General features: G+C 54.2%; 1 protein-coding gene across 1 annotated transcript in view; it reads left to right on the top strand.

Annotated features, from left to right (window-relative positions):
• ZCCHC24 (zinc finger CCHC-type containing 24) overlaps positions 1-20,658 on the top strand; it is a 64,144-nt gene extending 43,486 nt beyond the window's left edge. The window contains exons 3-4 of the mRNA XM_017496906.2: positions 8,211-8,375; positions 16,532-20,658. Of these exons, the coding sequence (XP_017352395.1) occupies positions 8,211-8,375; positions 16,532-16,645 (279 nt within the window). The 3' untranslated portion in view covers positions 16,646-20,658. The remainder of the gene's footprint in view (positions 1-8,210; positions 8,376-16,531) is intronic.
• The last annotated feature ends 501 nt before the right edge of the window (positions 20,659-21,159 follow it).

The following is a 21,159-nucleotide window of genomic DNA, read 5'->3' as shown; positions in this document are numbered from 1 at the left end:
AGGCCTGTAGCCTCTGCCTGAGGACATGAGTCCAAGCGTGTTTTCACAGGTGTGAGTCCAACTTGGAGCCTGGGAGTGTGTGACCGGGGGAGTTCGTGACTGGTATGGGCCACAATTGGTGAAAGGGTCACAAGGCTGACCTCTTTGGAAAGCCTTGGACTGAGAGCTCCATGAAGACAGGGCATTCTTCATCTGTCTTGTTTCCACATTCCTGGAATTTTCCACAGAGCCTGGTGCAGAGTGGGTGCTCCATGTAAATTAGGTGAACAAATGAATATGGAGGTAGTGGCCGGGGTCAGAGGTCAGAGGTGGGGCTGTGTTCCTAGGAGCAGGCTTTTTCTTTAATTTTCTCTCCACCGTCTCATGGAGAGGCTGAGCTTTCAGTGGAAGGTGTCATTCTGGAGTCAGAAGATTGGGTTTAAGTTTCGGCTCCACAGCTGTGTGGGCTTGAGCAGGTTGCTTGGCCTCTCTGTGCCTCAGTTTGCTCTCCTGTCAAATGAAAAGGCTCTGGAGAGTCAGGTCAGAAAGCGTGTGGTATATTATAGGTGCTCATTGAATGCTAGTGTCCCCAGCTCCACCAGAACCACCCCCTCACATGGCAGATACAAAAACCGAGGCTCTGAGACAGGCGTGGGAGAGCCAGGGCCCATCCTTGGCCTCTGACCACTATCCCCAGTTTATTTCTGACTGCCCCAGGCTCAACGAAAGACACTAGGGAGAATGACAAGGGAGCTTCTGCCTCCTCCGGCAAGGGCCTCCAGGAAGGTCCTGGGCTGAGTCCGTGGTTAGCCCTGCGCCCACTCTGTGCACTAGTTGCCCTGCCCCTGTGGCCTCTGTTTTTGCATCAGTGGCAAGTCCTTCTCGAACTCCCAGGGCCACCTCAGTGGCCAGGCTGCAGGAAAGCACTCAGACTGGGCAGACGGGGCAGGACAGGGGCCGGCAGGCAGCCCATCTGTTCTTTATTTCCTCCCCCTGCTCCTCTTGGCTCCAGCCAGAGCCTCTCAGCTGGACGCACGGTGGGGCCGGCCTTGTGCTGCATGGGAGGGTGGAGCGTGAGTGGGCTGCCAGGCACATGCTGAGTTATGGGCCTCCTGGGAGCCCAGTGACCCTGCCCAGTGGTCAGTCCCACCTCTTGTTCTGGAGATGGGAAAACTGAGGCCCAGAGATGGGGAGGGAGCCCCCAGCATGCCCGGACCCATGAGAGCAGCAGCTCCTTCCCGTTTGTCTCCAGCCCAGCTTTGTGGATCTCTTCGTGCATAGCAGTTTAGAAAGAGGGCTGTTAGGTGGCTTGGGCTCAGATCTAGACTGCCCCATTTCCTGGCAGCGTAGCTTGGGCAAGCTGTGTAAGCTCTTCATGCGTCAGTGTCCTCGTCTGAAAGCTAGGACTAACCTTACTTAGCTCATGGGTGGTTGTCAGGACACAAAGCCTGCCTGACCCTGACCAGAAATGCCCAGTGATGGAGCAACAGTGATTTCTCCATCCCGGGGCTTGGCAAGACACAGGCCTGTGCCCCTGTGCAGATGGGGGTGGCAAGGCCAGGTGTGGGGGTGAGGCACATACCTGAGGCTGGGAGGCATGGAGGCCTACAGCTGGGCCCACATCCAGAGAGCAGAGTGCAGCCTGGAGTCGTGGCGTGTAGGGTACAGCCTCAGGCTCTCAGCACCCACCCTGCTCCTCTCCCGGTCCCCGTGATTCTCTGTCGCAACAACCAAAGGCCACAATGTCACCTCTGTGCAAAAGGGATTCATCGTCTGCAAGCGGTGGGGGGAATCAAACTTCACCCTAAGGGATCACTCCCTTGGGGTGGGACTTCAGGCAGCTGGGGAGGAGTGAGCCTTCGGGCTCTGGTGTCACGTGACAGTGTATGGACACGTCTGACTTCCGTTGAAATGGAAGGAGCAGAAGGGACCCAGGGATGGGGAGTGCATTCCATGGTTGGGGGGCAGGGTAGCTCTATGGACATGAGCATGATCCAACAGAATCAGCAGCCTGTGGCCAGCCAGTGCCCAGGCCCCAGAGTCCACACCTGTAGGGGCAGAAGTGTGGCCAGAGCCACCGTCTCCGTGGGGTTCCCACCACCTTGGGAAAACACAGTGTGCCCCCTAGGGGGAGGAGGGGCCTGCCGGCCAGAGAGTGGGCTGGCTACTATCTTCTTCCAAGTCATACCCATGCATTCATTAAGACAGAGCGTGAGCTGCAGAAATAAGGTCATCAACAGTCCTGTCTCTGAGTCCTTGTGGCGGCTGTCCTGCCAGTCCCGTTCTTGAGCAGTGGCTGTCTTTGGTTGCTTATCCTGCTCTCTTTATAATTATTTTCCCAAACCCCTAACAAAAATCATCATAACTATTTCACTGGCTTTCTTGTCATTCCTCCAAAGGGCGTAACGTCATTTAGGGAGCCCTAAACGTAATTCATTGTCGTTGAGTGTTTCACTCATTCCAGGTTTTCATTGTCCTAACTCATGCCGTAATGGACATCTTTGAACACCCCTTTGGTCCGCATGTCTGATAATTTCCTTGGGATAGTTGCCCAGAGATGGATTTGCTTTGGATAAGGAATGCACTTTTTTTTTAAAGTTTGAAAGCTAATAGAAGTTTAAAGTTGTCCTGTAGAAGCAGTAGGAAAATATACCTGTTCAGCGCCCACCCCAGCAGCATCTCAGAGAGCCTGTCCCCACACCTGCCTGGTTGGCCTTGGCCAGCTGCAGGGCTCGGGAGAGCTGTAGAGTTACAGTTCCCCTGGAGTCACCACATCCACCTGCCTGACCAGGGCAAAGGTCCCCTCAGCAGCCTCCCTGACACTTGTTCACTTAGCCTCTGCTTGCATACCCCCAGGAAAAAGGAGCTCACCACCTCCCAGCCAACCTCAAGAGATCCCACGCAGGGATGGGAAGAAAACACTGAACCGTTCTGAAGAAACATCCAGAGAGTGTCAACCTCCTCCACATCTCTTCCGCAGCCCTTGGGTTGCCTGGGGGGCCCCTCCCACTTCCCCACAGGGCGCTGCCTTCTCTGCTCCTTGCCTTGGCTCCTCCTTCCCACCCCTACACTGCAGCTGCAGCTTCCCACTTCCCAGGCTGCCCTCCTGTGGCGGTGATCCCAGACCCAGTCTGAAAGTCAGAGGATCCATCCCTCCCCCCAGCTCAGTCAGATTTACCCTGTGTCCTTGAGTGAGTCCCCTTGCCTCTCTGGTCCCCAGAGGGCCTGTCTGTGCTCCAAGGGGTGGTTTCTGAGCTCCAGTGAGCTTTGTCCAGGCTCCTGGCAGATGTGAGCCCCCAGAGGGGTACGTGCGGGGGACCTGGGTCAGGAGAGCCTGGTCAGGCCTGGCATCCTTCCCAGCCAGGCGGGTGGTGGCCCCTGCAGTGCTGTCAGCAGTTACCGTCTGTTTCTTGCTGAAGTTGATGAGAAGAGGCCGTGCCTTTCTGAGAGGACACAGGGCGAGTGTGTGGGGGGTAGAGAAGCCTTTGTTCTGTTAGAAATTCCTTCTCCCCGTGGCCCTGCCCTCATTTGTAAGCATAAACAATGTTAGGACTGAGCCCTTCCAGGAAGTGTCTCCTCAGTGCTGAGAGCTGCCACAGTCCCCTCTCCTCCTCCATCCACTGCCCTTACCACTGCCCTGCAGGCCACCTCTACCCTCTGATCTGCAGGAGGTCACAGCCAACACCTGACACTGGACTGGGCTGAGCGGGAGGCCCTAGAGATTTTCTTATAAAATTCCTGCTAGGGGTGTCTCTCCCGACCAGCACACGCCCCCATCATGGTGGGGACAACTTTGGGGGTGACAGACAGAAGAGGTGAGTCATGTGTGGCCTTGTGGAAGGGCCTGCTGGGTCTAGCCTGCTGCCCTTCACACACTGAAGGCCTGGGAGGGATACTTTGGCAAGTCCTACCCCTTCCCTGTGCTTCAGTTTCACCATCTGTTAAATGGGTTGATAGTGTTCCCTGCCCCACAGGATTTTGGGAGAGTTGACAGGCTGTGAAGCCCTGAGCATAAAGCCCAGCACACAGGCGGTGCCATACGAATGCCATTTCTCTTTCCTCTTTCCTCTTGCCAGCAGTGCCCCCCCCACCCAGAGCTTCTGCAGCGTGCTCCTTCCATGAGAATTCTAGAAAGCAAAGATGCCTAATGCTGTTTCTTCTTTTGCTTACCAGCCTGTTCCCCATTCCAGGGATAGAGAGCTACCCAGATGTCCCTCCCAGGCTTCCCTCCCGTCTCTGGAACTTTCCTCCCGGGACTAATGCCCATTGACCTCAGCCCTAGCCACTGCAACACCTCAGACACCTCCCCTCCCTCTCCTAGTGCAGGCAAGGAAGGAGAGAATCATCCTGAAATAGCTAATGGTGACCGAGCACTTGCCATGTGCCAACCACTGAGCTGAGACATTTACATGCATGAATGTGTCAAATCCCAACAGCCCCGGGACACAGGTCCTTTATCATCATCCTGGTTTCCAGATGAGGAAACCAAGGCACAGAGAGGTTGAGTAACGTGGCGAGGAACTCCCCTGGATAGTCACAGGAACTCCCCTGCAAGCATCTGGCTTTGGAGACCACAATTTGAGCCATATCCCATGTGATAGCGTGTTGGAGCCGGGCCCTCCCAGCGCCTGGCCTGACAGCAGCTGTGGGAATGGTGCTTTGAGGATGTCTGGTCCTGCAGGAGGCTGGGGCCCGTCCCTTGCCTGCCAAGCAGCTCACACGCCCTGACGGACAGTTCCAGACGGCTGCTTTTCTAATTACATGGTGTGTCCGTGCTTCCTGGCTCACCCCTCGCTCTTCTCTTTCATCTTCCTGTTCCCTTCGGTTCATACTCAGTGTCTCCTTTATCTGTGTGGGTTTCCTACCCGTTCATTTCTGAAGCAGGGGCTCTGGAAACAAATTCTCAGAGTTCACCCCACTCCCCATGCTTCGTTCTGCCCAGTGTCCTGGGTTGACTTGACCTTTGCCCCAACTGTGTGAGGCCAGGCACCAGGTCCTGTGAGCTCTCTGAGCTGACAGGCCTGCAGAACCAGATGCAGAGTGGGCCTGGCTGGTGGCAGTCCCCAAGTTCCCGCCTTCAATCAAGGAGTGACAGACCTCAGCATCAGGGAGGCACCCAAGCCTGACCCTCGTCCCCTCTGAAGACATAGATGCTTCTGAGGATGGAGACATAGAGGAGTGAGTTCATCTGGTGCTTTATTACAGATGATGGAAAATGGGGGGGGGTGATAGAGGGGGAGGCTTGGAAGCCACAGGCCCCAGGTGAAAGAGAAGGTGGCACCAGAAACAGTCAGAAGGACACCTACTAACTTGAGACCAACAGAGCTCAGCATGCCTTCGGAAGCACACATTGACCCCTGTTACAAACTGACCAGCCCCAGGCCCTGGCTGCCCGCTGAGCCCTCCCCTGGATGTGGCTGACCCCTCTCTCTGATCTGACCAGGGCTGAGGGCAGCCCTGCCCTGGAGCTCAGGCTGAACCTTCTCCCAAGAATGTTACAGCTGCCAGGAAGGCCACCGAGGATCCAAAGACATGAGGCAGCGGGCCCAGGAGATCAGGGTGGTGTTGGTGTCCTTTCTAACTTTAGATTTGCACACTCAGCACATATGTCCCCTCTTGGTGTTTTGCCTGAAATTCTAGCAGGCTATCACCAAGTGGTAGTAATGTGCCTGGGAAAAAGAGGCATGGTTGCTAAAGGAAGCAACTATGTACCAATTTCAGATACCACTTTTTGTTCTACATTAATAATTAGTAATAATCGCACTAATATTCCTGTTTTGCCTTCTGCGTGCCAGGCACTGTTCTCAGTGTTTTGCATCTAATCCTCAGTTCGTTTAATCCTCAGAACAGTCTTATATGGTAGTTACTGTCATCATCCTTGTGAAGTAATAGGACCTGGATCCAGAGTGTGTGCCCTTAACCATTACGCACCACTTCATAAATGGGCAGTTCCCCAAGGAAAGTTACTATGGAAGCCCAGCGCTTCTTTAACGTAATGGCATATGAATTCCCTGGGGCTCTTGTTAAAATGCTGCTCTGATTCTGCAGATCCTAGGTGGGGCTTGAGACTCTACATTTCTAACAAGCTGGTGGTGCTGTCGCTGCTATGGTGACCATACTTTGAACAGCCACCATGGAGAGCTTACGTTTAAGCTTCTGCAACTCAAAGCCTGTGAGGGCCTAGGAGAGAACGTAAATTCAGCTGCAGCTGGTGGGAGCAGAGGCAACGTGGAGGAAGCACATGCACGCAAGCCCACGGGGTAGCCACTCCTCAACCTCAGCCAGCAAAGATTCCAGACCTGTGTGGTCACATTTCTGTGTGAATCTCCCATATACAAATATTAGGGTAACTCATTCAACTTTTAAAAACACTTGCAGCTTGTATGTGAATGTTCATAATAGCATTATTCATAATAGCCAAACTTGAGAAACAGCCCCAGTGTCTATCATCTGATAAAAGGGCTGACAAAACATGGCATATCCATACAGTGGAATATTATTTGGCAATGAAAAGGAATAAAGTGCTGACATACACTGTACTGTGAGCAAACCTTGAAAACATGACACTAAGTGAAGCCAGACACAGAAGGACAAATGTATGTTTCTAATTAGATGAAATACCTAGAATGGGGAAATCCAGACGGACAGTACATTAGTGGCTGCCTAGGACTGTGTGAGGTAAGGAAGTGGGAGTAGGATGCAGAAGGACTATTGCTGGGTAGAGGGCTACTTTTGGGGGGCAATAAAAGTATTCTAAAATTAGACTGTGGTGATTGTAGAACTCTGTGAATATTCTTAAAACCAATTAATTTGTCCACTTTAAATGGGCGAAATGTAGGAGGCATGAATTTTATCTCAGTAAAGCTGTTAAAATAGCACTGCATGGGAGACAGCTAGTTTCTTTCATATATAAAATGCAGTTACAAATCAACAAGAAAAATATTAGGCAACTCCAACAGGAAAAAGGAATCACAAAGCGTATGAACCAATAGTTCACAAAGGAAACACAAGTGACTCTTAAATGCATGGAAACTTCACCCTTGCTCATAATAAAAGACATACAAGTCAAAGCTTCTCTGAGATTTTCTAGCTTTTAGACTGGTAATAATGAAAACTCTGTTGATGCTGATATGGGATGTTAAGCTGGGATACCTGCAGCATGTGGGGAGGGGCACTGGCAATTTGAACTATAAAAATTAGTGGTGCCCACACTCGCTGACCCAGCAATTTCACTTTTATATTCACAAATACACTCACACATGTGCAAAACGATACATGTACGAAGTTACTCATAGGATTGTTTGTAATAGTGGAAGAACAGAAACAACCTAGATGTTCTGAAATAGTGACTGGTCAGTGCACTATGGAGCTTGCATGGACTCATACTGTGTGCAGCTGTTAAACAGAATACAGTAGCCTCTTTATATGGATGTAGGGAAAACTCGAAGATATATTATTCAGTAAAAACAGTAGCCAGGCATGGCTGTATGCACCTGTAGTCCCCGCTACTCTACTCGGGAGGCTGAGGGAGGAGGATCCCTTGAGCCTGGGAGTTTGAGTCCAGCCTGGTCAATATATCGAGACCTTGTCTCACAACAATAAAATAAAAGAAGATAATTTTTTAAAACAGAAGATGCAGAACCAGAAAGATGCAGAACCAGATGGATAATCTGTTTCCATTTTCATGAGGGAAAAGAATGTTTGTACAAATGTGTATGTCATGTGCATCTGTAAACGCAGGGCCCGCCCTGGGAGTGGTTTGAGGGAAATTGGATTGCCTCCTAGTAGGGGAGCTGGCTGCACGCGGGCAGGAGGAAGACTCGTCTTCACTGCCACCAGTTTCCATGCTTGGATTGCCTCTTCAATGTCCTTTAAAGCACACTCCTGGGTGGGCCAGAGGGCCTGCGTGCAGGACCATGAGACCAGCTGCCCTTGAGGACGTGTGAGTTAAGGAAGTAATTTCCAGACTCCATTGAGTACTTTACTCCTTAAATCTAGAAGAGACGTGTGCCACCCACCACCTCCCCTGTTTTCCGTCCCCCATGTGTCTCCCAGCCTTGGGACTCCTGTCTGTGCTCTGGGTGCGACCCTAGTGTTATCTAGACTGGGGACAAAAGGTGCCTGCACACATGTACACAGGACATGAGGACAGAGGTGGAGGCCAGGGGAACCCTGTGCGGCATCATGTTGACCTCTGCACCCCAATCCTGTGTTTGCTTCCTGCCCTGTAGGCACGCCCCAAAGGTGAGGGCCTGACGCCCTACCAGGGCAAAAAACGCTGCTTCGGCGAGTACAAGTGTCCCAAGTGCAAGAGAAAATGGATGAGCGGGAACTCCTGGGCCAACATGGGGCAGGAGTGCATCAAGTGCCACATCAACGTGTACCCGCACAAGCAGGTGAGCTGGGCGGGCGGGGGCCTTCTCGGAGGGCGACTTTTCCCTTACCGGTAGGGCCTGGGTTTACTCCCTCCTACGAGGGAGATCTGTCTAAATTGGCCCTTTCTTTCCCGGTCTCATCTGAAATGTGGGAGGGGGAGAGAAGGGAAGGAGGATGATGGGGAAACTGCACCAAAATCTTGAGACCGGAGAACCCCCAGGGAATTGTACAACTAGTGAACGGGGCGTGCTGTTGTGAGACAGAGATGCAAGGACAACAGGAAACAGCAGAAAACTCGAATTTCCTTCCTTGATGCATCCGGTCATCAGCCAGTGTCAACAGGGAGGCTGTGCGCACCAGGCCCGGGCTTGTGGGAGGGGCGGAGCCAGCTCCTCCTCCCTTGGGGCGGGGAAGATAGGCCTGTCACAAGTTGGGGGCTGGCCATCTTGGAAAGAGGGCACACGCTTGCCTGTAATCCCAGCTACTCAGGAGGCTGAGGCAGGAGAATTGCCTGAACCCAGGAGGCGGAGGTTGCGGTGAGCCAAGATCGCGCCATTGCACTGCAGCCTGGGTAACAAGAGCGAAACTCCGTTTCAAAAAAAAAAAGAGGGCACAGCAGGAGCAAATGCCCCAAGGCTGTAAGGACTTGGGGTGCTCCAGGCCCACACTTCAGTGAAGGCACAGGGAAGGGCAGCGAGAGGCTTGGGATGTGGGCTAAACGGGGCTGCTACAGAGCCCTGGGGCACTGAGGGACCCAAGAGCAGCAGGGCTTTCAGATTTATTTTAAGTCAGTTACTCTGGTTGTGTGCAGAGATTGAGTGGGGAGACCAGTGGAAAAGCCAAAACCAAGCCCCCATACGAGCTGGGAGGGGACTGAACTCCGTGGGTAACTCTGGAGCTGGATGTGACACCAAGCGCCACTGGATTGGTGGTGGAAGAACAGGCCCACCCCAGCCAGGCTGGAGCACCCGAGTGGGTGGGGGAGGTCGTTCCTCAGCTGGGCGACCTGGATGGGACACAGGTATTGGAGATGAAAGCAGGTCCTCTGATACACAGCTCACGTTTGAGATGTTTGCAAAAATCCAGTTAGAGATGTCAAGAAGGCAGGTAGATGTGTAATTCTGAAGCTCATGCGAGAAGTCAAGATGGCCCATACGTAAGTGGGTGTCTTCAACCTAAAGGCAGTAGGGAGTGGATTTGAGTTCCCACAGAAAGCAGGTAGACAGAGCAGAGAAGGGATTCCCTAGACCCAGTGTTGCTGAATCCCAGTGTTTGGTGGTCAGATAGAGGAGGAAGACCCAGTAAGGAGAAGCAGAACCAGGAAGTGTGGAGTCCTGGAAGCTGGGGGTGGGGTCGGGGAGCGTTGTTGGAGGCTTGGCTGGTGGTTGGTACTCAAATGTCAGTTATAGAGACCATGGAGGAGTGCCTTGGAAATTTAGCAATAAGGAGATGGTCCTCAAACTTTGGCAAAGCAGAACACAAGCACCACTTTTACCTGGGGAACTTGAACTACAACCAAGGTTTGAGAGACACAGAAGCCCGGCCAGCCGGGAATGAGGGCAACAGTGGAGGCGCTGATTTGTAGTTGGCCAGGGGTCAGGGCAGTGTGCATGGAGCAGCGTCAGGGAAGGGTGCGGTGGATCTGGCTGCAGAGGGAATGCCTCATTGTCCACTCTCTTGATGGGAGTCTGATTGAGGAGAGAATCACAGCAGTAGCTGCAGCCGGGGGGAGCCCTTGGGCTGGGTGTTGTGGAGATGGGAAAGCCTGGAGCCAAGTGCAGGCTGGTGAAAATGTTCTAGAAGACAGCAAAAGTTGGCTGGGAGCAGTGGCTCATGCCTGTAATCCCAGCACTTTGAGGCTGAAGCGGGTGGATCATGAGGTCAGGAGTTCGAGACCAGCCTGGCCGAGATGGTAAAATCCGGCCTCTACTATAACTACAAAAATTAGCCAGGCACGGTGGCAGGCGACTGTAATCCCAGCTACTCGGGAGGCTGACGCAGGAGAATCGCTTGAACCTGGTCGGCAAGGGTTGCAGTGAGCTGAGATCCACGCCACTGCACTCTAGCCTGGGTGAGAGAGTGAGACTCCATCTCAGAAAACAAAAAGAAGACAGCAAAAGTCTGATGATGCAGGGATAAATTTAGGGATGCTTCACCCATCAGCACAGGAGGGAGGGAGAAGAAGGGGTAATTAGGAAGGTTCATGGGTTGGATGGTGCAAAGAAGAACGTCACATCCAAGGCTTGTTTTCTCAGTAAATGGGAGACAAGGTTCTCAGGTAGAAGTGAGGCGGGCTGGGGTGGGCTTGAGGAAGGATGAGCAAGGAAGCAGCCTGCTAGGGAGAGCTGGCTGGACCACCCAGCCGCATCCCAAGCCCCGGGAGGGACGTGGTCCTAATGCAGTGGAAGGGGCCAGCCTAGTTCGGTGACTTACTCCAGCGTAGCTCGAAGGGCGGGTGCAGGCCAGGCCTGGTGTACGGAGGGTCCGCAGGGCAGAGGTTGGCTGGGCGAGCACTCCAGAGGGCAGATGGGGGGTGGACATATTTGTAAAACTGTGATGACCGTGCTTCATCCTAGGGTGTCAGCAGGGAATAGAAGCCAGAGGGGCCCAGTGGAGAGGGAGGCCGGATGGGGCTGTGGACTGGGTGGAGTCCGGGAGCCAGTGGAATGGAAGGAGAGGAGGAGGGGGCAGAGACGGGTGATTTCTGAAGAAGCCCAAGTCTAGGGTGTGGCTGAGGGGTGGTGGGAGGGAAAGATCACTGTCGATGAGGCAGTGGGGGACAGCGGAGCCAGGGGTGGGGTGGGCCTTCTGTGTGTGCTGAGTCACCACAAAGGATGGACAGAGGAGGCAGGAGGGGAGGGGGCTCTAGGAGCCGTTGGGGGAAGGCTGCCCAGCGGGAGAGGTGGAGGCAGAGCTCTGAAGGGGTAGAAGTTCAGTAGACTGGAGGGCTGGAGGAGAGCTTGGAGGCTGGAAGGGCAGGTGAGTGGCCTGGGAGGGAGGAGGGGAGGAGGCAGGCAATGGTGGCTAGCTGGCTGGGGGCAGGAGTCAGGACAGCCCAGTTTCTGCAGGGCCTCAAATGTATGGGGATTGCTGGGGTCTGTGCTGACAGTCCCAGGGGCTGGGTCCTTATCATCCACTCTGTGACCTAAGCAGAGAGGCAGGGCCCAGCCCATGCACCCAACCCCACAGGAACTGAGTCTCTGCGGTGGCTCCAGCCCCTTGCCCCTGCCCTGATATTGCCCAGCATCTGGCTGGGCAGGACTCCTCACCATGTCCCTTTCACAGTGCCAGGCCCATTCCTGGCTTCCGTCACCAGCCCCACGCTGGCAACGGCCCCACCTGCCTCACCATCTCCATCCCGCCAAGCTCAGCCCCAGCACAGCCTCCCTGACCATCCATCCCCCATCTCCACATCAGGATCGGCTCTCCCAGGCCCCAATCTAAAGGATTCCTCAAGAGCACGTGGCTGGGCCCTTCCCCTCTCCCAGTCGTTAGGCTACTGTTGAGCACCTACTGTGTGCACTGGGGACACTGAGGCCCTGAGGGAAGACAGTACTTGAGCAGGGTGACCAGTCAGCTGTGTCAAGGGGACCCAGGTATCCCAGCGCCCAGCACTCCATCTCCTCTCCTGTGCTTCCAAGCTGGGAGGGGGTGTGTGGGTGGTGCCTCTCCGTCCCCCAGTCGTCGGGAGCCTTTGAAGAGCCCAGAGGCGGTGCTCCCCATGGTGCTTCCCATGGTGGTAGAGAGTGGGTGGTTTATTTCTCCTGCCCCAAGGAGCCTTGACCTGCATTCCCTGACCTGCGCTGCGCTCCAGAGAACCCTCCACTTCCCCACTCTCCTGCCCAGCCACATCTGCTTCCTGTCAGGCCCCAGCTGCGGCTCCCCCTGCCAGCTCCGGTCCCTCAAGGAGAAAACACCACTGGGCCTTGCCTTGCTGCAGGGAGTGGGGGAGGCTCTCCACCATGGTCAGCCCCAGCTGCAGAGTGTTTTCTCTCCGCAGAGGGGAGTGTCTTGACAGCTTCCCCAAGCTCCTCGCCCAGTGGCAGGCTGAGTGGGGCTGAGCAGTTGGGCCAGGGCACACAGGGAATTCACACCATGGGGTCATGGCCAAGGGAGGGGGCGCAGCCCAGATGAGCCCAGGAGGGCACTGGCAAGGATGTTTTGAGAGCACTTCACCCAGGACTTCGCTGTTTCCCCTGCCCTCATGCTGCCCGTAACCCTATATAACACATGATACCAATACTGGCCAACATTTTGAGTGCTCACTATGTGCCAGGCACTGTTTTAATCCCGTGGCATCGGATAACTTACTCTTCACAGCAACTCTATCATGTAGAGTTAGCTTACAGACTTGGCCCCCATTTAGTGGAGGAGAAAATTGAGTCCCAGGGAGGTTAAGTGCTTTGTTAAAGGTCACACAGCAATCACTAAGTCTTGCAGAGCTTTTCGTGGTTATAAAATACTTTATGGCAGTCATCTCAGCTGAGTGCAGTGGCTTACACCTGTAGTCCCACCAGTTTGGGAGGCCGAGGTGAGAGGATCCCTTGAGCCCAGGAGTTCAAGACCAGCCTGGGCAATATAGTGAGACCTCGTCTCTATAAAAAGAAATTTTTTTTTAAACAATCAGCCAGGTGTGGTGATGCATGCCTGTGTTCCCAGCTACTTGGAAGGCTGAGGTGGGAGGATTCACTGCACCCCAGCCTGTGTGACAGCAGCCCTGCCTCTAAAATAAGACAGTCAGCAGGGCGCAGTGGCTCATGCCTGTAATCCCAGCACTTTGGGAGGCCAAGGCGAGTGGATCACTTGAGGTCAGGAGTTTAAGACCAGCTTGACCAACACAGCGAAACCCCGTCTCTACTAAAAATACAAAAATTAGCTGGGTGTGGTGGTGTACACCTGCAATCCCAGCTACTCGGGAGGCTGAGGCAGGAGAATCACTTGAACCTGGGAGACAGAGGTTGCAATGAGTTGAGATAGTGCCACTGTACTCCAGCCTGGGCGACAGAATGAGACTCTGTCTCTAAATAAATAATAAAAATAAGATAGTCATATTATTTACTTCTCTATCACACACACACACACACACACACACACACACACACACACACACCCTAGGAAAAAGACAGCGAATGTTATTAACCTTCCACCCAGGTCTCAAAAGGGCAAGATGAGATTGTGGAGAAAGATCCTGCCCAACAGCCCTTGGCTGACAGGTGGCAGAGCTGGCATGCAAAGCTCTGTCTATCTGACTTTGGTGACACCATGTCATATGGAGACATTGCAGAAGACACCAGACAGAGGGTTTTCTAGGACAGTTTTCAAAACAGGCTGGCGATGATCCTTTCAGGCCCCATAGGGGCTCTGCCCTCAGTCAGCCCCAAGGATAAAGACTCAGAAGGCAGATGCCAGTCAAGATGGGTGCAGCTGAGCAGGCGCCAGTGAATTCCCAGGGGAGGGCTCTGTGCCTGTCCCTCCACCAAGCACAGGAGGGTGCTGCCCTGGGGACAGAAAGCCAGAGACCCAGACAGGCTGGGAGGGCGTGCTGCAGTCTGCGGTGGACACTGGCCGTAAGCTGGCCCTGAGCCCCCGGACAGTGCAGCCTGTTGGGCCAGCTGCAGGCAGTAGGCAGCAGCGAGTCCCTGCAGCATGGGGCTTGGAAACAGCACGTGTGTCTGGAAGGCCACACACCTACCACCTCCTCGCTGCAGGCCCCAGGGATGTCCCTAACATCTTGGAGCCTCCGTGGCCTTATCTGTGGAACTCCCTTTCCCATACATCTGGGCCTGTTTCCTCCCTGTGCCACTCACAGAGAGGTGGGGATGTTAGGTGGCCTGACGTAGGTGGCAGTGCTCTGCCACATAATGTGTAAGCCTTGGGGAATGAGGGCTGCATGGGGGCTGCTGAGCCTGGCCTTTCTGGCCCTGGAAGACTGGGTCTAGGAGGTGGGCCTTGGCTAGTCGAGGGCATGGGAGCTGCAAACCAACTTGGATTTGGTGTTCTGGTGGGGACAGTTCACTACTATACTGATCAGACCGTCCTTTGGTCGCTGAGCAGAGAGTCTGTGTGACCAGGATCTCCAGGATGAGGTGCCAGGGACCCAGATTCTAGCTCAAGGTGGCGAGACTTCTTACAGTGCAGGCAGTACACTGAGCGGTGGGCTCTGCCAGCAGACAGTTCTCCAGCCCTGGGGGCACCTAAGTCCCAGATGGAGGAGGCTGTTGGAGGTCTCCATGGGACGTTGGGGAGAGCAGGGAGTGTTCCCTTCCTAGGTCCTTTCACCTTGGGACCTTGCTCGGTTTTGATCGCCCTCCACCAGCTGGTGCCCCCTCCCATCAATAAGACAGACCACAGACAGCTTCTGCCAGCCCAGCTCTTTGTATTCATTATCTCCATTGAATTGTCTGCTGAGAACAAGCCCATGAGAAAGCTGTTATCAGCAACCCTGTTCCGGATGGGAGCATGGAGGCCAGAGAGGGCAGGTGGCCTGCCCAAGGTCACACAGCTCTTAGGTAGGAGAGCTGGCATTCGAGCCCAGGTCTGACAGGAAGTCAAACTCTTCTCTTTTCTGGCCAGGACGAAGGCTGGACAAGGAAGCCGGTCATCTGAAACCCCCTTGCAATGCGGCTAATATGCCTGTCTTTCCCTTCAGGCCTTGGCTTTGGACTTTAAGCCTGGGAGCACAGGGATGGTTTTTATGACTCTGGGGCCAGAGGCAGGAGGGTGATTCCTGGATCAGAACCCTCCCACCACAGTCTCCCCATCTGCTTCTAGAACCTTCTGACTCTTCTATTCCAGACCGCTCTGAGCGTCCTCCTGGGGTCCGGACTGTGGATTGGGTGGAGAAGCCAGTATACTACTTTTTAGCCATTCAGTCTGGCGGGGGGACACAGCGTACCCTCTGCTGCCCTCCCCTGACCATCCCGGGCCATGGTCTGCATCCCGCGTTCTCCTGCCCCCTCTCCTGGGCATGTGGCCTTCAGGTGGCCCTGACCAGCTTCCTGGAGCCCCCCATGTCCGTGAAGGGGACCCTTTGGCAGGCAGGGGCTCCGGCTGGAGAGAAGGAAGCATCTCCATGAGCTGGCCAAGAAAGCGTCCGCTCAGGAGCTCCTCATGGCCTCCATAAATTCTCCAGGGAGTCAAGTCTTTGCCAGCTTTGGAGAGTCAGGAAGGGAGGAAAAGAGGGAGCGGGGAAGCTCACTATCTAACAGAAATGTGCTCGTCTGTGCCTTCCGCTGTCCAGTTCACACACTCCCGGGCGTCTCTCTGGATCCTCCCAGTCCCCTGCAAATGAGGCTCTGGGAATGGTTCACTTCAAAGAAGTGGAAACAGAGGCTCCCTGCGATCACCCACTGAGTGGGTGGCGTGATAGGCCTGGCAAGTCACCTCCCTTCTCTGGGCCTCAGGTTCCCTGTTAGAAAACAGGTTTCATTCATGTAGCCTCAACCAATAGGGCACTGGGCCGGCTCTGAGGTGTGGGGCTCAGTCGACACCCCGGCTGATGACGTCACAGAGCTGGCTGCTCGCTCGCCACAAGCCCGAAGCACGTGACTGTGTCTGGGTTAAGCTTCCCTTGAGTCCCGAGGCCACACGAGCAGGGGTGGGAGTGGCGAGTGGCCAGCGAAGAGGTGCCAGATGCTGGGTCAGGAGATGTCAGTCCGGGTCAGATGTCGGTCCGGGCCTCCACTACTGTGGACCTGTTTCCTCATCTGGACAGGCCGCACCAATGTCCTGCCTCTAACCTGGACTTTCATGAGCCTCAGTTCCTGGTTCCTCAGGGAGAACTCAGGGCAGAGCAGATACCCAGGATGGCGGGTCCAAGACCCCTCCACAGACCTGGCCCAGCCCAGGGCCACACCTGTGAGTCCCAGGATTCAGGCACCTGCATGCAGGCTCGGCAGGAGGGCTCCAGCACCATGGCCAAAATGACCTGGGACCACAGGCGCCCCCTCCCCGCCCCCCATCGGGTGTGTGTCTCTCCCTCTCTGTGTCCGTCAGTCTCTGTCTCTGTGCATGTCAGTCTCTGTCTCTGTGCATATGTGCATCTCTGCCTCTCTGGGCCCCTTCCTCTATACTGTCTCACCTGTCTGTCTCTGTGTCTCTCTCTCCGTGTGTCTCTCTGTGTTTCTGTCTTTCTCTCCCCTTACTCCCCCGGGCCCCTTCCTCCTTCTCTCTGCAGAGACCCCTGGAGAAGCCCGACGGCCTGGACGTGTCTGACCAGAGCAAGGAGCACCCGCAGCACCTCTGCGAGAAGTGCAAGGTCCTGGGCTACTACTGCCGTCGCGTGCAGTGACCGACTGCCCACCCACACCCAGAGCCACCCCCTGCCAGCCTGAGGAGACCCTGCTTCCCTGTGCTGCCCTGAGGGGCTGCGTGTTGCCCTGTGCATGGGGTGCCCTCGCAGGCCTGCGGGGCTGGGCCGGCGGCTCTTAGTGTCCTTATCTTGTGTGTGCTGACAAACAGTGTTACTGACATAGCTGCATCCCCCGGCCAGGGGAAGCAGGGAGTCTGGGGCTCTTTGCAGGTGGGCCTGGGGTCTCTGTGGAGCAGACAAAAGCAAGCAACAACCCATGTCCAGGAGCCCACAGAGTCCTGGGGGTCCCCACAGGCTCTCCTCTGAGATCCCCTTTGGGGTGAGCAGCCTTGTATTGGCCACAAGTGCACTAAATTTACTGTGAATCCCAACCCCCCCCAGACCAGCCAGGCCACCTGCTCCCACCCAGAACCTCCAGTCCGCCCTGTATGGAAAGCCACTCTCAGAAATCCCTGTTTCTTTCCTGAGTCAGCAATCATGGCAAGGGGACATGTGTTCCAGCATCTGCTGGGGAGTGGGGCTCTCTGTCCCCTGCCCACCTTAAGCCCCAAATCCTGACCCCCTCTGACATCACTGGCATTGCACCTCGGTGCCCCCCCCCACTCTATGGACCCTGCTAGGAGGGGTTAGGTGCAGGGGAGGCACAGAACGCTGGACAGATGTCTCCTGGGGAATGTGGGGCAGTCCCCCACCATGACCCCCACCAGACTGCCTTAGGTTTTGTCAGCCCACTCCCTTCCCTTACCCTCTGCCTCCCGCCCATGCCAGGGGTCCACATCAAGGCATTTGGGCCCAGCATGGAAGCCACTCTAGCAGAAAGGACACAGGCCTGGCATTCTGGAGAACTTGGCTCAAGTCCTTGCCCTGCTGCGACACACTGTGTCACCTTGGGCAAGAACTTCGCATCTCTGGGCCTCAGTTTCCCCATTAGTTAAGTGAGAGCCTAACACTAGAGAGCATTGGGCCCATCTCAGCTCTCTTGTTCTGGGATTCAGGCTGGCTGGTGCCGTGTCCTGGAACAGGGAGACTTATTTGGGGAGTTTCACCCAGAATGGTGGGAGAAACTGCTCAGGTGCCAGGTACCCTGCACCAAGACCCTTCACTTGGTGTCTTAGGAAGTCAGGCTGAGGGATGTTGAGTCCTCCCCTGCTGGCTCCGGCAGCCTCAGCCCTGCTTTTCATCCCCTACCCCTGCAAACATGGAGGAGCCCCCTCCTCCTCACCTCGGCCTCCTAGCCCCCCAAAATGGGGAACCCTGACATAAGCCACAGAACCCCTCTTTCTAAAATGGGGACAATAATTTCCTACCTCCCAAGGGAGCAGAGAGGCTCGTGGCACGTCCCTGGTCAGGGAGCCCACTGTCCCAGCTGGCGGTGGGATGGTGCGCTCCTCTCTGCCCGATGAGAAATCCCGATTCCAGGGTCACGGCCCCTGCCTTTCTCCCGGCCGTCAGAACTGGGTCTCTTGATTTTGCCCCTACATTATGCCTCTGTGGGAAAAAAAAAAAATCAGACCACGAAATGGGCCTGAAATTCAGTGTTTACCACGGCTCAAGGATGCCCACCTGGTGTCCAGTTGCCTTTTGTTTTTAAATGAAAATGCTTTGTACAACTGAGGAGTTACAGTGAAGTGTTAGCCAGGGGTCCAGGGAGTGAGTTGAAAAGATGGAGTGAGTGTATTTGCAGCCAGGGAGCTGCTGGGTGGATTCGAGGGGCCGTACCCTCTGAGCACTTACAAAGGTGTATTTGCTCCAGGCCAGGCAGCAGGCTGAGAACACCCTAGCCACCACTGGGGACTGCCACTGAGGACTTCCCAAGCATGCTGTTCCCCACCTTCTCCAAGGTGTTGAGGTGAGCTGGGCTTGGCCCTAGCCCAGGCTTCTGTCCCCAAGGAGAAGCTGCCACTTACGGTCATCCTACCACACTGCTAAAGAGAATGTGGGCAGTGGTGGGCGGTGTGCCTGTGCCAACTCTTCCAGGGACCCACCCCACAGGGAGACCTTGCCTGGGGCTGCCAGTTGTGCTGCAAAGGTGGGGGAACCCACACCCTAAAAAGAACCCAGGCTCCAGACCTCTGGAGGCCAGGGCTTCCCTGCATGGGCTGAGGGGAGAGGGGCTATCACCCCAGGTGACCTTGCCAGTGAGCTGTTCAGCAGGTAGCCACTGCCCTGCCATCTGTGCAGAACCAGCCACCTTGGAGGCTGGGGTTCCCGTATTGAGGCCCCACTTCCACATTTCCCTTGACTCGGTTCTGGCTGAACTGGGGAACTCTCCGTGGTCAGCAAAGCCACTGCCATGCAGGCTTGGTGCTGTGAGAACTAAGTGCTCAGAGGGGCAGGAGCCCAGGGGACAGGAACGAGTGTGGTTTCAGTACGTTCAAAAGGGACAATCGCTTGCAGTTGGTAGATCTAGCGATCTAGTTGGAAGATAATGGTGTTTACCCCATATGAAGTATTCAATAGTTCTACTTGTGAATTTGTATTTATTTTGAGTTATACTTGACACAGAATTCCTTTTTTAAAAAAATACTATGTGTGTATTTTGGAAAAAAAAATTCATAGATGTTAAAATTTCTGCATGGTTACCAGTTTTTCTCACAACACTGAATTTGGTAGCTTTTCCCGAAAAAATCTTCACAGTGATTTTTTGTCTGTATATATTTGAGGGCCTTTTTTTAAAAAAAAGAAAAAGAAAAAATAAAAGAAAAATATAATTGTTTGACTTTTGAGATTAAAACAAACAAAAAAAGAGGCATTTTCAAAACTTCAGAACTTTCAGGAGGGCAGGAGAATATCAGAGATTTCTGGAAGTATTTTGCAAACCTTCTGCTTGAGCTGCAAGAAAATATTTATGGTGAGAACTTTTCTGTTTCCCGTTACTGGGTTTTTGGTTGGTTTTTGTTTGTTTTTTACTATGCTTTGGTCTGTAAAAATATGCAACTGAACTACATTCAGAAGGAAATATTGTCTACGTAGAATATTATATGAAGTTGGTACATAATTCTGATGAGGAAAAAAAAAACCTTTGCAACTCTTTAAGCCATATTGTTGTTATTCTGTGTTGTTTTCCCTGGATGAAAACATCAGTATTAAGTAGCCAGCATATGATTCAAGTGTTTAGACTTATTAATATGTTCTTGTCCTGTATTTATACATATGTGTATTTTGGAAAGTATTGCCTTTTTAAAGGGAAGCTATCATTAGATACATAGTGGAAAAGGGAATAGTGACCCCTTTGTGCCTCTTCCGCAGAGGATAACAAACAGCATTGTAATCCATTCTCTTGCACCTTCTTATTATTATCTTATTACGGTTTTATTAATTTTGTAGGGGGGCAGGGAGTGGGCAAGGGGAAGAAGCGGCTTATTTTCACTAGCCCCTCTGTGGTCCAGCAGCCCCTTGGCTTGGTGGGAGGGCTCTCAATCAGTGGGGCCCCGGAGGGAAGAAGAAGTGGGGCAAAGCCTGGCCCCACCACTCGGGAGCTTTGCCATCTGAGCCACGCCTCCTCCGGCCCACGCTCCTTGAACTTGGAAATGTCAACCGGAGCCCTTATGCCAGCCCTCCAGCATCTAATAGACTTGAATCTGCCCTAAATGAATACTTAATCCAACCTCACTACATTGTAGCCCAGTCCAACGACTAACCCTGAAATGGGGGTGTTCCAGCCTTCATTGAGGTGGCCGAGCAGCCCCCTGGGGGCTGTGGCAACAGGCTCATCCTTCTCTGTTGCCAGCCTCGCTGTCCGACCTCCTCCACTCCCGTACGGTGACCCTGTCTGTGTCTGTGTCTGTCCATATGTGTGAGTCCAGCTAAAAAGACAAACAGAACCCGTGGGCCCAGCTCGGAGGGCGCGTGGAGAAGGCTCCAACGTCTCCGACGTGCAGCCCTTGGGATGGCATTCCGTTGTGTGCCTTATTCCTGGAGTATCTATATACGACTTGCCTATAGAAACATAGCCCCTTCATGCTGTATTAAAAGGACTTTTAAAAGCAAAAGAGTCTCACGGGTTTCCTTGTTCACACAAGCATGTGGGGAGGCTGGACTCTCAGGGGCAGGCGTAGGAGAGACTTGGGGCTACCCTCGGCCCTCCTGGGTCTGGGTCATCTCGTCATTGCCCTGCCTCTATTCCACAGATTTGTCTTCTCCCAGCCTCTCTGCCCCCAATTGGACACTCTCCAGGGCAACGGTCCTCCCCAAGTTGGCCCCAGACTGGGAGAGATTGTCAGCAGATGAGGTCACGCGTTCACTCAGTGGGGGGACTCCCGGGTGACCATATATAGGAGTGAATTTTCCTCGGAGACGGCAGCCCTCGGCTGCTCCCGCTTGGCACACGCAGCCAAGATCAGGATTTGGGCCCCAGACACGCAGCATCACACAGTGGGCAGAGAGGTCCAGGGGAGACGGCACAGGGGCCCCTCTTCTGACCGAAGCCTGGGCTGGGCTGCCAAGGAGGTGGGGGGGATCCTGCTGAGGGCCATCAGGAGCCACAGCAAAGC

This window comes from Cebus imitator, unplaced genomic scaffold, assembly GCF_001604975.1.
Source record: "Cebus imitator isolate Cc_AM_T3 unplaced genomic scaffold, Cebus_imitator-1.0 Scaffold11, whole genome shotgun sequence".
Lineage (NCBI taxonomy): Eukaryota > Metazoa > Chordata > Mammalia > Primates > Cebidae > Cebus > Cebus imitator.
This window is presented reverse-complemented; position numbering and strand designations above follow the sequence as displayed.